The sequence below is a fragment of the Diorhabda sublineata genome, chromosome 11 (assembly GCF_026230105.1).
Source record: "Diorhabda sublineata isolate icDioSubl1.1 chromosome 11, icDioSubl1.1, whole genome shotgun sequence".
Taxonomy (NCBI): Eukaryota; Metazoa; Arthropoda; class Insecta; order Coleoptera; family Chrysomelidae; genus Diorhabda; species Diorhabda sublineata.
The window spans coordinates 7,562,427-7,576,806 of NC_079484.1; the positions used below are offsets into that span (position 1 = coordinate 7,562,427).

At 32.1% G+C, this 14,380-nt stretch overlaps 2 protein-coding genes across 3 annotated transcripts in view; one reads left to right on the forward strand and one right to left on the reverse strand.

The window, feature by feature from the left end:
- Window positions 1–14,380, forward strand: part of LOC130450233 (disks large 1 tumor suppressor protein) — a 1,338,131-nt gene that overhangs the window by 68,856 nt on the left and 1,254,895 nt on the right. The gene's annotated exons all lie outside the window — the stretch shown is intronic.
- The window catches only part of LOC130450387 (uncharacterized), a 38,475-nt gene that overhangs the window by 8,443 nt on the left and 15,652 nt on the right, over window positions 1–14,380 (reverse strand). The window contains exons 8-11 of the mRNA XM_056788760.1: window positions 13,903–13,944; window positions 9,608–9,713; window positions 2,170–2,634; window positions 171–351 (exon numbers count right to left, since the gene is read on the reverse strand). Of these exons, the coding sequence (XP_056644738.1) occupies window positions 171–351; window positions 2,170–2,634; window positions 9,608–9,713; window positions 13,903–13,944 (794 nt within the window). The remainder of the gene's footprint in view (window positions 1–170; window positions 352–2,169; window positions 2,635–9,607; window positions 9,714–13,902; window positions 13,945–14,380) is intronic.

Below are 14,380 nucleotides of genomic sequence, written 5' to 3' on the forward strand. Positions count from 1 at the left end.
ATTACAATTTGGTTAGAGACAAACAATTCCATTTGCAAACTCAAATCTATAATTTCATTAACAAAACGTATGGCATACTATACTAACAAATATCTTTCAAATTACTATAATAAGCTTTGATTGCTATAGTCACTTCATTATTTACTGTTTGTCTTTGGGAATAAACTTACTCGATTATAGCTCTATGATGCTCAATGCATTCAATAAGTTTCTGGTTAATTATATCTTCCCTTTTAGATGAAATAATCCACGTAGATCTCTTTCGTTCCAGCTCTTTCCTCGCCATTTGATTCAGATTAATTAAGGAATCATTTAAAATATGCAATTGTGCACATATAACGATGATTAAACCTAAAACTCACAGTTTTATTGGAAGTATCACTAAATTTAATCGTTATTATAACATGCCAGATTACTTGTTATGTTTTCAATCGTACATCCTCCCTAATTTTTGGTTTTATCTGTGTCTAGACTTTTTACTATGGCATACCTAGTAATTTTTATATCTAGTACGTCGAACCTCTGCTAATAAGCATCAGCGTGCAGGTTCTCAAAAAATGAACAAAGGATCAATTAAGCATAGGCTGTAGAAAAAAGGGGAGGCAATCCTTATAATTCCCTTTGACAGGATTCAATGGATATATCCACTTGACAGAAAATTCAAAGTCAACTTTCAACTGCAGTAGAAATGGAACCAAATGAGATCAGCTTACCAACAGATAGAGGTCATATTTACCGCGGTACAGATAGTCTATAATATAAATATAAGAGTACACAGAATGCACAGACACTACAACTCTGAAAGCTCTGCAAAGCGCAATGAATCGAAACTGATTATATAATGCTACAAGGTGCTGAATGAGTTGGTTGGGGAAAAGGTAATATAGCTGTTTAGGATCTTCGGAATATTTCAAATTTACAACGACCTGGTTAAGCTTGGATCCACTCAGCGGCTTAGAGAACTCGAAGCTAAAATGGTAATCTTTTCCTTTGCAGATTGATAAAGCTCAAGGACAGGAAGTAAACTCAAAAACCCTTATAGGTGAGGTAATTCCTTTGGACAAGGTAGCGGAAATACAGCACTTGAGTAGAGGGAAGTCTTGATTACAGTGCACAAGTAAGCTAGGACTAGATCACTCGAAAAAGTTCGGCACAGCTGGTACCAGAAATACTTTTGGACGAAACTACGTAGTGCGGTTATCAGTTATTGGATTCTTATAAGAAATAGAGTGCGTTCGAAAAAACGAAAAAAATTTTATGGACGCTTTAGTTACATGTCTCAACAAGTTTCACATGAAGTTTCAACTTGCTGTTTCGATCTATTTTATTATAGTAGAGATCGAACAACAACTTGGTTATTTTGAAAAATGTCTCATATCTGAGTGTCGCGCTGTTATCAAATGCATTGACTAAATTAAAGACAAGAATCAGATGATCCACATGACTGTAAACAAGTGTGTTCTAAGGATACTACATTTGAAGTAGGTGCCTCGAAATATTAGCGCAGTGCGAAACCAGAGTGGAGTAGAATGTTGTGAGCAATTTTTAGCGTTTAGCCTGAAGAGTAAAAGTTGAGTGGCATCGAAAAGGAGAGCCAGTGCCAAGAATAGAGGTCACGAAAAGCACCAAAAAAGTGATGGATACTATATTTTGGAACAACGGAGTAAACTTTCGATTGACTTCGAGGAATCAAATACCACCTTTAACGCGCCATAATATTCTGACTTACTAAAGCAGCTGCGTCAAACTATCGAAAAAATCAGCCAAAGTGTTCCTTCGCTTAATGCATTAGTCCATACTACTTCGCTTTCCAAGGCTACGGTACACTAATACGGCTTTACAGAAATTGAACACCCACCATATAACGCTGACCTGGTTCTATGCGACTATTTTTTGTTTATAAAGTTCAAAGCTGAGTCAAGGGGTGACCCTAAAGTTGCTTCATATTTTTATAGTGGCATAGAGGCTTTAGTCAGACTTCCTGTAATGTGACTAGTAATTAGGGGAGAATATATTGGAAAATAATCTCAATTTTTTGTCTCCATGATCTTTCTTTATATGTCAGGCTAGAGGCAGAGGATATGACCGCTTTGGTTTATAGTTGAAAGCAGTTCTGATGTGGGTTAGTGGGATACGGCGAATCTTGGAATCGCATATTTTTGTACTCACTTGCCATAAGAGCGTCCACGCTTAAATCTGTATATCCTCCAATCAAGGTAGCAATAATTTCGTAAGCATAAACTAAACCAAATACACGGGAATTACTGGTATTGAAAGGTACATACGCCGCTATTGGCAAAAACGGACCATCTTCTTCCGTATAGGGATAAATTGACCAAAAACCGCAGGTCAACGTACATCCGGTATACAAACTGAAGGATATTATTTTAGACAGACTGATATATTTTTTTAGACATTTAGCTTGTTTCAATGATTTAGGTTGAAATTCTTCACGATTTATTTTATCGGCTAGACAAAGTAGATGTTTTTGATTTTTGCATATTACGTAGAATTTTCCAATTGAAACTAAGTTTGTCAATGTGAGGAATAAAGCTTTCATCATTTCATGTAGATCTCCGATGCTCAAATAAAGATTTGCCAACTCAGCGATTACTATACCACCAAAGAAAAAACCTGAAAATAAATATTAAAAATTTGTACTGAAATTTAATTGCAATAAAACTAACAATATTAATGCATAATTTTCTCATATGAAAAAAAATTATGAGGAATAAGGAGACAGTTACAAAAATGTGATAATATTCACGATAATGAGGAATGAGGAGACGATAAGTTTGATTTACGAATTGTGAATATAATTTATTTGATGTATAGTACGGAGACATTAAAATCTCTTTGTGTATTGAAAGTAAAATATACAATTTTTGAGAAATAAGAATAGTATGTGTACTTTAGAACGAGGCAAACCGTATAATTGCTTTTCTGTTATAGTTTTTTATCCTTAGAAACTATTGAGGTGCCGTTCAAGTATTACGTAAGCTAATTTATTACAATAATTTACTCATCCTCTCCCTTTGTGCCCCTGTTAACAAAGCTCTTACCTTTTTATATGCATTTTGCTTTTATTGCGTTCTAACGACTTAGACCATGAAGCTGGTCCTGTCCGATTATGTTAATATAATCTTTATATTATTTTTATAAGCTGTTTACATCTTTTGTGATTCTTTTTTATAGAGAGGATTCTAAGAAGGCTTTTATGTTTGTTAACGGCAAATAAGAGATTTCTAGGAAAAAAGATTTTAGAATGTGAGGATAATGTATATAAAACGAGTCTCTAGCACCCGTAGAGTCAGTAGATAATCTGATATCATCTCGAAAACATAGGGAGAGACAAGTCAGCGGTCTTTTCAAATAAATTAGTATGTTAAGACTTAGATAAGTGCTTATTAACAAGTCTAATGGCATTTTTTAGTGAATAGAGAAAGCTTAGTACATTTAGTGTTGGTTTATAAATAAATTAAGGGAGATACATTATGTATAAGAATGCACCAACTGTTTAAATAAGAAAAACATTACAGTATTTGTTTTTTTTAATTGAGTCATGCGCAGCAGTTATTTCTAAAATTGGAAAATAGGCTTACGACTTTAACGTACATAATATCCTTTTGAACAAACTTTATTCACACGGTTTTTAACTTTAAGATACAGATGTTATAGTTGCAAGTGATATTACGAATAAAACAAACTTCTAAATGTTAAGTATACAAATTAATTCCAATTATATAGTTTCGATGATATTGGATGTCTGCTGTTTAATGTTTGTTGCTTAATGTTGTATGTCTGCTAATTTTACTTATTAGATTCTAGAAAGTCTACGTTGTTCTCAACAAACCATTCAACATCTTGATGCTCTAAATTTTGAATGAATTCCTTCAGACTCTTATTTCTTAGACCCTTTTATATGTTTTTGTTGCTTAAATGTCAGGATTTGTTGAATGTTTTTTTATTCATATTCATTGATCAATGATAAATTAGAATATAGGAAACTATAACAAAATTATATAACTATGTGGAAAATTTTAAATCAGTAGTTCATCTAATATAATAATAATAATAATAATAATAATAATAATAATAATAATAATAATAATAATAATAATAATAATGATGTTGCTGTATCTTGTGCAGAGACGTGTTTTCATGACTCATGTTTTCCAGTAAAATTAGGTCGTATGAAGTACGTGGAAATTCAGAACTAAGGATTTGATAGGTTAAATGAAACCTGGTAACTCTTTGTTTTATTATTTTAATATCTCATTATCATTTCTGGGAGTAGCTAAAATTTGCTACGAAAAAATTCTCAAACTACTCACCAAGAAAAATAGTAACTTTCATTATATACTTTATAGTAGACATAGTATTGTCAAACTCAGGATACATTATTCCAAAGAAATATAAATAATTGAAACTGACACTCACAATATCCTTAAAGTTGAAGGATGAACTGTTCATTATGGTTAGCTCAACAATTTTCTGTGAAAGATATTATGAATAAACTTTATTTATATGCAGTATTTTCACTTGTAATACACTATTAAAAATATGAACGATGCAATTCAGAAATGATTTCTTACTCAAGAAAATAAAATTATCATTACCTTCAATGTTTGTCAAAAGATATTATCGAAACTTTGTCTTAATTCGCTTAACACTATCTCCAATTTTAAGTTTTTATACTGGGATACCACAAATTAGAGATTAAAATTTAGTATTTGGATTTTCTAAAAGCAAAGTACAAATATACGTTTATTCAGCAATGTTTGAATAAAGTTAGGAAGTTGTGGACATAAGTTTGGGAAGTTGATTCATGGGTTTTTTGATTTGGTCTGAAAACGTCTGCTCGTCAAGTATCGTCTGAGTGACATTTGTCTAGGTTGGATATTAATAAAATGACTAGGGAATGGTAAGTTGGTTTATTATTGTTAAAGAGTTTATAAGATTGCTGGTAAGTTGATTGCATTTTTAGAAGATAAACTTATCTATATATAAAAATTATTGCCAATTTTCCGTCGAACTACAACTTCATAAAAATTAGCTTCGATTTCCAAAGTTCATCAATGGTTCGTTTTTAAATGGTCTCATTTTTGTGAGCTCTTGAATTAAACAATTTATGATCAGCTAAACGTTGTTTTAGGGCTTCTTTTAATCTACGCCAATCTATGTCAAATCAGAACGATTACCCACTATTAACTTTTCTTCAATATCTATGATGAGGAATTGTTAGCAATAACGGAATTTAACTATCTTTTGGAAAAGTAAAAAGGAAAAAACACTGACAAATATATTTTATACGAACTATGTAAAATATGCGCTTTACCTATTTGGGTATTCTTACTAATGTGACTAGGTAATTGTGGAATATTCTTAAGAGATAACGAGAATATTCTAAAGTGTCTGATTAAGTATGAAAGATTACGATAATGTCATATTTATATCTATGGAATTGCATGGTCAAATTTGTAGAGGACGAAGAAACACTAAACCAAAATATCTGTACAACCAAACATGAGTATATATACATAGATAAAACCAAGACGATGATCATAAGCACAGAAACAAAGGAACGTACCTTGGCTCAAAAATAGCAGGAGATGGAAAATTAGAGAAAGAAATAACAGAGAGTAGTTGTACCCATACCAACATTAACATGAATAATGACGGAAGGATGCAGGGAAAAGATACAAACAACGGAAATGAGATTCTTCCGGAAAATTGGAATTAAGACTAGATTAGACCACATCAAAAACGAAACATTCAGGAAAATATTAAATAGCAAACCTTCAGAATAAAACATACAAGAAGTAGGAGAAAAAGATGGTTCGAATATGTGAAAAGGATGAGCGAGGAAATGATTACAAGAAGAATACTAGAAGACAGAACAGTATGAGCGAGAAACAGAAAGATAAAGGAAGATCTAGATGGAAGAAATCAACAAATTTTGGAAGAAAACCTTCATGAAAAAAAAAAAGAACTCAACCGTTCGTCTCACACCAGTAAGGGTAGGTAAACATATGGATTAACTAAGTAAGTAAATTGCACCACATGTTTGTGATAGGCTAGAAGACGATTCACACCATATAATTATTCAAGCACTTTCCCAATTCAATGCATACAAAGTAAGTTGTTTTAATAGTTGATGGTGATGATTTCTAAAGACGTAAAATATTAGCTACTACGATCTGTAGTGAAATATCAGGGATATCAATTATATATTTTATGTTAATATCGCGGCAATAGCAGATTTTACAGTGTAGATATAATTATATTAGTTTCCCATTGTGTTGGAAAAGAGCGATTATGTTTTTAAACATTCTTGAATTTTTAAGAAGTTGATAACTAGTTTCATATTTTTTTTATTATTTCGTACAAGTCTGGTCGGTAATCAATAACTCAATTTTTTATAAGGATATGACTCCAAACGAAAATTACTGTTATTTACTACCGGGTGGTGAAGTTGTTGTACCTACAACTAGTATTTTGCTTAAATTTTAGATTAAATTTTAATAAAGAATAGAAAACGTGTGAGTGTGACTATTTTTTTAAAAACGAGATGTTTAATGTTATTTATTTAAAATTTTCGTCAAAAACAACCATTTTTAGAAAGTATAAATGATTCTAGCATATAAGAAAATAGCTCTAAATTTCTCAGTTATCATTTGAAAAAAATTCACATATAACGATTTTGTGCGACAGCTTCTCGAGACAAACAGGCCCGTGCTAGGTACGTCGAAAGGATGGGGACAGGGGTAACTTCGCGCAGAAAGAGGTTGACACTAGGCTTGCTTCTTGCTCTTCATTTCCAGTTTTGAGTCCCTCTCACCCACGCATAAGAGTTCAAAAATATTGAAGAAAGAAATTTGAAAATCGTCGCATTTGTAGGTTATGTACTTTTCGGCTAATACCAACAAAAGACATTCTAGAACTTAAAACGCAAACTCCGTTTTTGAAAGCTTTCGATGCACGGTAAATATCTTATCTGGATTTTACTTTTACCATAGGAAGATTGGGGGTGTAAAGTAAATATAGACGATGACATTTTACTATATATTTATGTTTAAAGCTTACAAAGACGCCAGAAAACATCCAAAACAAGCCGAGAATCAAGTGTTGTGAGTGTTTAAAATTAGTTTCTGTATTTATAAACCTAAGCCTACAATTTTTCAAGAAATTAATCGCTAAATAATATATTTCCGACAACTTATTTTAAACATTTTACATAGAAAACAACATATTTAACAAATACGTGTAGAGGGGATATGTCTTATCCATTTAATTCTAGCTTTTGCTTCCTATTTAGCTCGTTTCTAATTCAGTCATCTTTTTCCAAGGTTTTTGGCTATTTCTCTATTCCATTTCCTTCTGAGCCTGCCACTTCTCTTCTTTTTGTTTGTTTAGCTTTCCGTATCACTTTAACTGTTCTGTCTGCCTTCATTATCACTATTTGACTAAACTATCTCAATTGTTATTGTTCGAAAATTTTGCACTGCACTCACTACGTTCAACTCGCATCTAATTACGTCGTTTTTTATTTTATCGAGTCTCTTCACCTCCGCTATTTTTCCTTTTACACTCAATGAGCTTAATGAATATAAAATGAAAACTGTTGACACAGATAAAATAATTGTAAAAAAATGGTAAATTGTTAGTAAGTAATTATGAAATATCCTTGATAAGACAATTATAAAACCAGGCCACAATCTTATAACCTCAACTTAACTGAACAATCCTTCATTTAGATGACCAAAAGTCTTCTAGTTTCAAAACTCGATTCATATACTTTATCAATGTCTCTCTTTTTGTGCATCAGGACAAATGCTTCTGAATTGTTATCAGTCATCAACTTTAACTTTGAAAAAACTCGTTTGCAGTTAAATTGTGTTAGTGGAATCACTAGTGAATATTCGTACACTTTATACAGTTCCGTATATTGAAGAGAAAACATTATTGTTCACTAACACTTCAAATTCACAGTTACATTTACATTTTACTGTACAAGTGCATCTTTTATACTTACATTTTCTTTATCTTCTTCATCTTCAAGTAGACATAAATCGCTATCCATATTTTCAATTCCATGAATGTTTTCAAAACTATCAGATCTTACAGTCTTAGAGGTACAATAATCTTCTCAATTGACTTCCTGCTTATACTGGGTCAAACATTCGTAAGCGATATGATTTCTTCTCTACGTTCTCTTTGTCAACAGTCGCACTTACTTTTTCTAAGGCATTTTCTGGCAATAAATCTTGTAGGGTCGAAGACAGCCAAGTGCAGATACAGCAGTTTCTGCTTGGCAAAACGGTTTTTGTGGCTTGATTTATTGTGTCTACAATCCTGTTCTAGACATTTATCCTGAAAGCTTCTTCAAGAGAGGAAGAAAATTTTTCATCGTTACATTTTTCTCTGTCTATTTTCGTTACTTTCAGTGTCTGCTTGATTTTGAAATTAACAAATCTTTCAAACCTTCGAATTTTGAGGATGCCTCAACCTTTACATTGAATTTTTAGTCTTACTCTATTAGTCTTCAGTCTTGAACAAAGTTAAGGTTCGTCTGATAACGGTTTAGTTACTTTGAATATCTGCAGAAAAATCATTGCAGAATTATTCAAAGTCTAGGAATTTAGTAAGTTGACATGTAGGGTCCAAGGGTTGAAGTCAGCTGAGGAAATCTTTTGTAGAGATGCAGTTAGTCCAGAGAAGACATGTTTTCCTTGGAAAGAATCAAGAGTGCTTGACGTCCAGTTGCCTGCCAAATATTTTTTACGGTGGAATCACTTCTACTTAGTTAAAGATTTGCACCAATGACACCCAGGTTGATGCCACGAATCAAATATAAATTTTCTTCATAAACGGTGGTAACAAAGTGTTCTTGTATCAATGTCTTTTTTTAAACGAAACGTATTTTAAGAGTCCAAAATAATTAAAGAGACATGAACTAATTCACAGATATTGTAATTTTCGTTTACACGTCCCCTGCTCACCCGGGTCAGCACGGGTTTGGTGATAAACTCCGTAATATGAAAACCCGCCTGGCATCCGATGCTTCCTCCTATTACAACAGCCTCAATGTGCTACTACTAGGTTTCTAGTCGTGCCCAAAAGTGCTTCGCTACTGAATGCTGGCTCTATTTGTACGGTGTTGTGTCGTTATCATATGTATTTTTTGAACGTGGTTGAGCTATAAATTCTAATTCTTCATTAAGAATATCTCGATTTACATTATGAATTGTCTTAAAAGTAATTCAGGATTTATTCTAAGACTTTTATTCCATATCCTTCTATGTTATCTTATCCTCGAAAATCATGATTTTGCTTTGATTTTACAATATACAGGGCAAAATCCAACACTGTGCCTAAGGCAAGATCGAACAAATATCGAGACTTGTAACGTGAAATCTTTGGAAATACTAAATTTCAATAGATGATATATAGGGTTTTTCCAGTCTGGAAAAACGTATTTAAGCGATAAGGAAAATATATTAACGCAATTTCGAATATAGCTTAAATCGTTTTTTGGCACTTTTAAGATGGGATTTCTGAGAAGTTTAATATGATATAGAAAATATGTTGACATAAAACAATTTACATAACAACTTCTGAATTCTGTTTGTAGGTGTTCTTGAATAATTATCGATACTTGAACAAATATTGCTCCTACGAGGGCGAATCCCTTTGCTCCATTCTCTCCACCACTGAGAAAATTCAAAATACAAGATACAAAAGGCAAGATAATAGATGGAAAAATGTGTTAGTCTTAATGGAGACTTTATTAGAAAATAAATATGATATCTGTACCAATTTTAATGGTAAGGGGCGGAGCAAAGGGATCAGTGCAATGTTATTTACAAACTATGAGCTCTAAGAGATAAGTCTGAAAGTCTGCTACGATATTAATAAATTTTAGTCGTTGGCATTTACATTGTTGTTTGATCTTCCGTTTACATGGAAATATGATGAAATTTCTTTTTTAAAATGGACCAATCTGTATTCTTATTCGTTTCTGGAATCCTTTCGGAACGTTTAATATTTTTAATGCAATGTGGATCTTTTCTTTACTATGTACGCTGAACACACTATGCATTGTCAACTTAATAAATTTTGATCAATGCTCCTTTGGTTTTCACATTGATCTTTTATTTTTATGGAATATAATGAAACTACTAATTGTTCATGGACTAATCTGTATTCCTATTTGTTTCTGAAATCATTTAATATTTTTCATGCAATGTGGATCCGCACCAACACTAACAAGTATTCTGTCTGATACACATTTCGCTAAAACGTCTAGGGTCTATGCCTGCCAAAACTGTTTTCCATTGTTTGATTTATTGTGTTTACAATCCTGTTAAAGACATTTATCCTAAAAGCTTCTTCAAGAGAGGAAGAAAATCTTTCATCGTTACATTTTTCTCTGGCTATTTTCTTTACTTTCATTGTCTGCTTGATTTTGAAATCAGTTTCTATCAACAACTATTTCCTCAAATTTTGAGGACGCCGCAATCTTTAGTTTAGCAAAGAACGTCTTCTGCTTCTAGTGTTTCAGTGAACCTGTCCCGAAGGTCTTTCGGTCATACTCTATTAGTATCCAGGCTTGATCTTTCGTTGAAAGACCAAAGGTAAAACAGAATTAATTTACCTTTCATCTCTGAAGACGATCATTTGTGGTATAGTGTAGTGGTAGCGTAAATAGTGTCTTCAGTGTGAACATCGCTAACGGTTCCAGAAACTCCTACTTACTAATGTGTAAGTCTTCTTCTAACATGACATAAATATGTGTTTTCAATTGAAGCAGTTTTTCTATGGATAAATATTTATCGGATGGTTATTGGTTCAAAACTTTGACTAACTGATAGTAGATATCGTTGTAGAATTTCGGTTAAGATATACATCATTAAAGATATTCAACGTTACTTGTTAACGACCGCATTGAAATCTCGATTCTTTCTTAGATGAACGATCAATTGAAAGATCAAAGAATCACCAATAATATTTATCAAGTGAAAAAAAATGTTTTAGTTAGATTCATGGGCATGTTAATCTATTATTATATCAACATAAATATGCGTACTTACTGCCATTGTCGCTAGAACACTGATGTTTCAACCAACAAACTACTTCATTTTTACTGAAAGAGTAATGATCTGACAATGATAGAAGTGCTGGTGTGATACGAGGGTTGCTACTTAAAGTTTGAAATATGGCAACATTGATGTGAATATGTCAAATCTGACATTGCCGTACTCAGAAAGTGCTTTTTACAGATACGTCCAGTGATATACCGTTGGGCATTAGTTCCACTCGCCTATATTCAATATTTGGCTGTCAAAAAGATTTGTATCCGTTGGATATGTATTACCCATGAGGTCAGTGTGATTGATTATTGAAAATTATTATTATCACTGATTATTGAAAAGTAATAAAATAAAATGAGACTGAAAAAATCAAGTAGAAATTTAATTATAGTTACCTTCGTAAAACTCAAAAGGGAATTTGCAAATTCAGTGATGATTACAAAACGTAGGGCCACTGCACACAAATAAATTCTCAACTTAAAATCATTATTAACACGTTGACTGCCAAGGGAATTCTCACAATTTTATTTAATCGCATTGAATCATTCAAAATACTAACTAAAATAAAAAGTTATCAATGAAAGATATAGAAATGGGGGTTTCTAAAAACGTTTTTTTTTTCTAGTTGAATTATGTAAAAAAATCTCCTTGAGGGGATGAATGATGAGTTATTTCGTAGTAGGCGGTCGACGTGTTAAATATCCTAATAATTTTTTATGACACATACAGTTGCAAAGAATGTGCATTAACAGCGGCTGGATCCAGAATAAGTGCAATCTGCAAATCATATTAGGAACTCATTCAAGAACAAAAAATTTTTCCTTGCAAGTGTTAACTCATTTTGTGAATAAAGTTGCTCAGCGTACAGTGTAATAGTGTTTGAGAGTTTTGGTGTATATTTGAGTGCTTAAGTTTTGAGTGTTTGACTATGTGATGTTGCACTGTTTGAGTGTTATTACATTTATCGGTACTAAGATAAGATTTATATTAATCATCTGAAAATGTGTGAAATTTTATAATTATTATCAGAAAATTTCATGAAGATTTGTTCTTCATTTTAGGCATATGAATAATTTTTCAACATTTCGACCTAACTTTTATATTAAAATGTAATTTGACATTGACAACTCGGGCGTAGCTATGGATAGTTAAATCGAAATTTATAAAATGTGACCCAAATTGGTAAGATTTTAGTTTTATATTATTTCTCAGATTTCTCATTTTGATATTTACGATAAATTTCCACGTTTTTTTCTCATTTTATGCCATAGTTTCATTGCAGATTTATGTTTTATCGTACTCATGGCTACTTTATCTATTTTGCGAATATTGCGATATCTGTCCTATATAAATAGCATCACTAGAAACCTCATAACAATATCACTGTTATTGCACTTTTATTTTTTGGTATTTTAGATTATGTCAATGGATGTTTTCTTCCTTCCTCTAGCAATCATCTTATTTTAGAATTCGATTTTTTTGGAAATCTGTTGATGGTCACTTATTTTTTTTTTGTTGAGATAGGATAACATCATCTGAAGAATAAATATCTTGAATACTAAATTGGTTCTTATGTTTATTTTGGTTTCATACAGTGTGACATCGAGAAAATTATTTTTAATAATTTTGTTGAGTATGAAATATGAATTTAAATATTTCATGATAAGAATTGAATAATGTCATTTCCTTTTTTATGGAAAATAGTTATTCAGTTATTCACACCATGAAAAAAAACATACATATACTAATTTAAACCCTAAAACATGAATTTTTTGCATGGCAACATGAGATTTGTGTGCAGGGGCGTTGTCCTGTAAAAGCAAAAGTGGTCAGTAATGTTGAATTGTAATCTCCAGTTATTGTTCTACCCTTATCCAAAAAATCAATCATGATTACTCCATGGCAATCCCAAAAAACTGAAGCAAGAACTTTTCCAGCAGATTTTTGGACACGAAACTTCTTAGGTCTTGGAGAACCAGAGTGTCGCCATTCCACCGATTGTTGCTTTGTTTCTGGATCGTAGACATGTACCCAAGTCTCATCCATAGTAACAATTCGGTTTAAGAAGTCTACAACATTTTCAAATCGAGTACAGATCGAACGCGATGCTTCTACCCTTGCACGCTTTTGGTCAACATTCAAACATTTGGGGATCCATTTTGCAGCAATTTTTCTCATGTCCAAATTGACGTAAACTATATGATGAACGCGTTCATATGAAATATTCAGTTCTCTTTTAGAGCTTGCAGTCCAATTTTTTACGTTCGCATACGAAATCATTGATCACCAAAGGTATTAAGCATATATTCGTAAATCTGCTTACCTCTTAACCCTTTTAAATACAGGTATTTGATGATGGCTCGATACTCCATTTTTTTATTACCAAAATTTCGGTGGACATCTTTTTTCTTCCAATTTTTTGCGTAACTCTGGTTTACTATTTTCACGTAAAACTTTACACTTACACTTCTAATAAGTTATTGTTCGTTGCCATGGTAACGCAATATTTTGTCTATACAGGGAACTGGTATAGTCTAACTAGATATCAATACATCCTCGGATATGGATGCTTCCATAGCACAACCATCTTTTAATGTATGTTTTGATTTATCCTGTATGTATCATCATTACAAATGAGCTTTTCAAAAAAACTGATAACGTTTTAAAGTGAGACTGAAATCTAGAATATATATTTTAGAAATAAAATATATGTATTTGTGTAAACATAAAGTTCTACTTTATCATATTCGTGATACTGTGGAACTATTTTGATGTGATGCTTCAACATTCCATTCATCTATTCATTGACGTTCAATAGTACTGCGAAGTACGACCAAGATGATTTGAGTATCTAAAACATATGAACAGATATATTATTAAAAACTATATATAATCAATCAGTAAGTTCATCAGGGTTTGGGGCAGCTGAAATATATGAGTTCTGGCTATCAGAAGTGTATATACTGATGAAATGTATAATATATAAGGTTCCAGAAGTACCTGAGCCAACAAAGAAAACACAAAAATTTTGGAAAAAAATATATATGTTTCAACGTAATCTCTTTTTAGCTCCATACATTTTTCCCAGCGATATTCAATAAGGGCGATACCATTTTCATAATAAGAATCGTGAAGCTCCTCAAAATAGACATTAACTGACAACATCACCTCTTCATTGTTGGAAAATCTTTAACCACCCAACCATTTTTTCAGAAAATAATCCTAGAGAGGTAAATATGTCGAATAGAGCGCATGAAGTAGCAATTCAAACTTCAATTAATTAATTT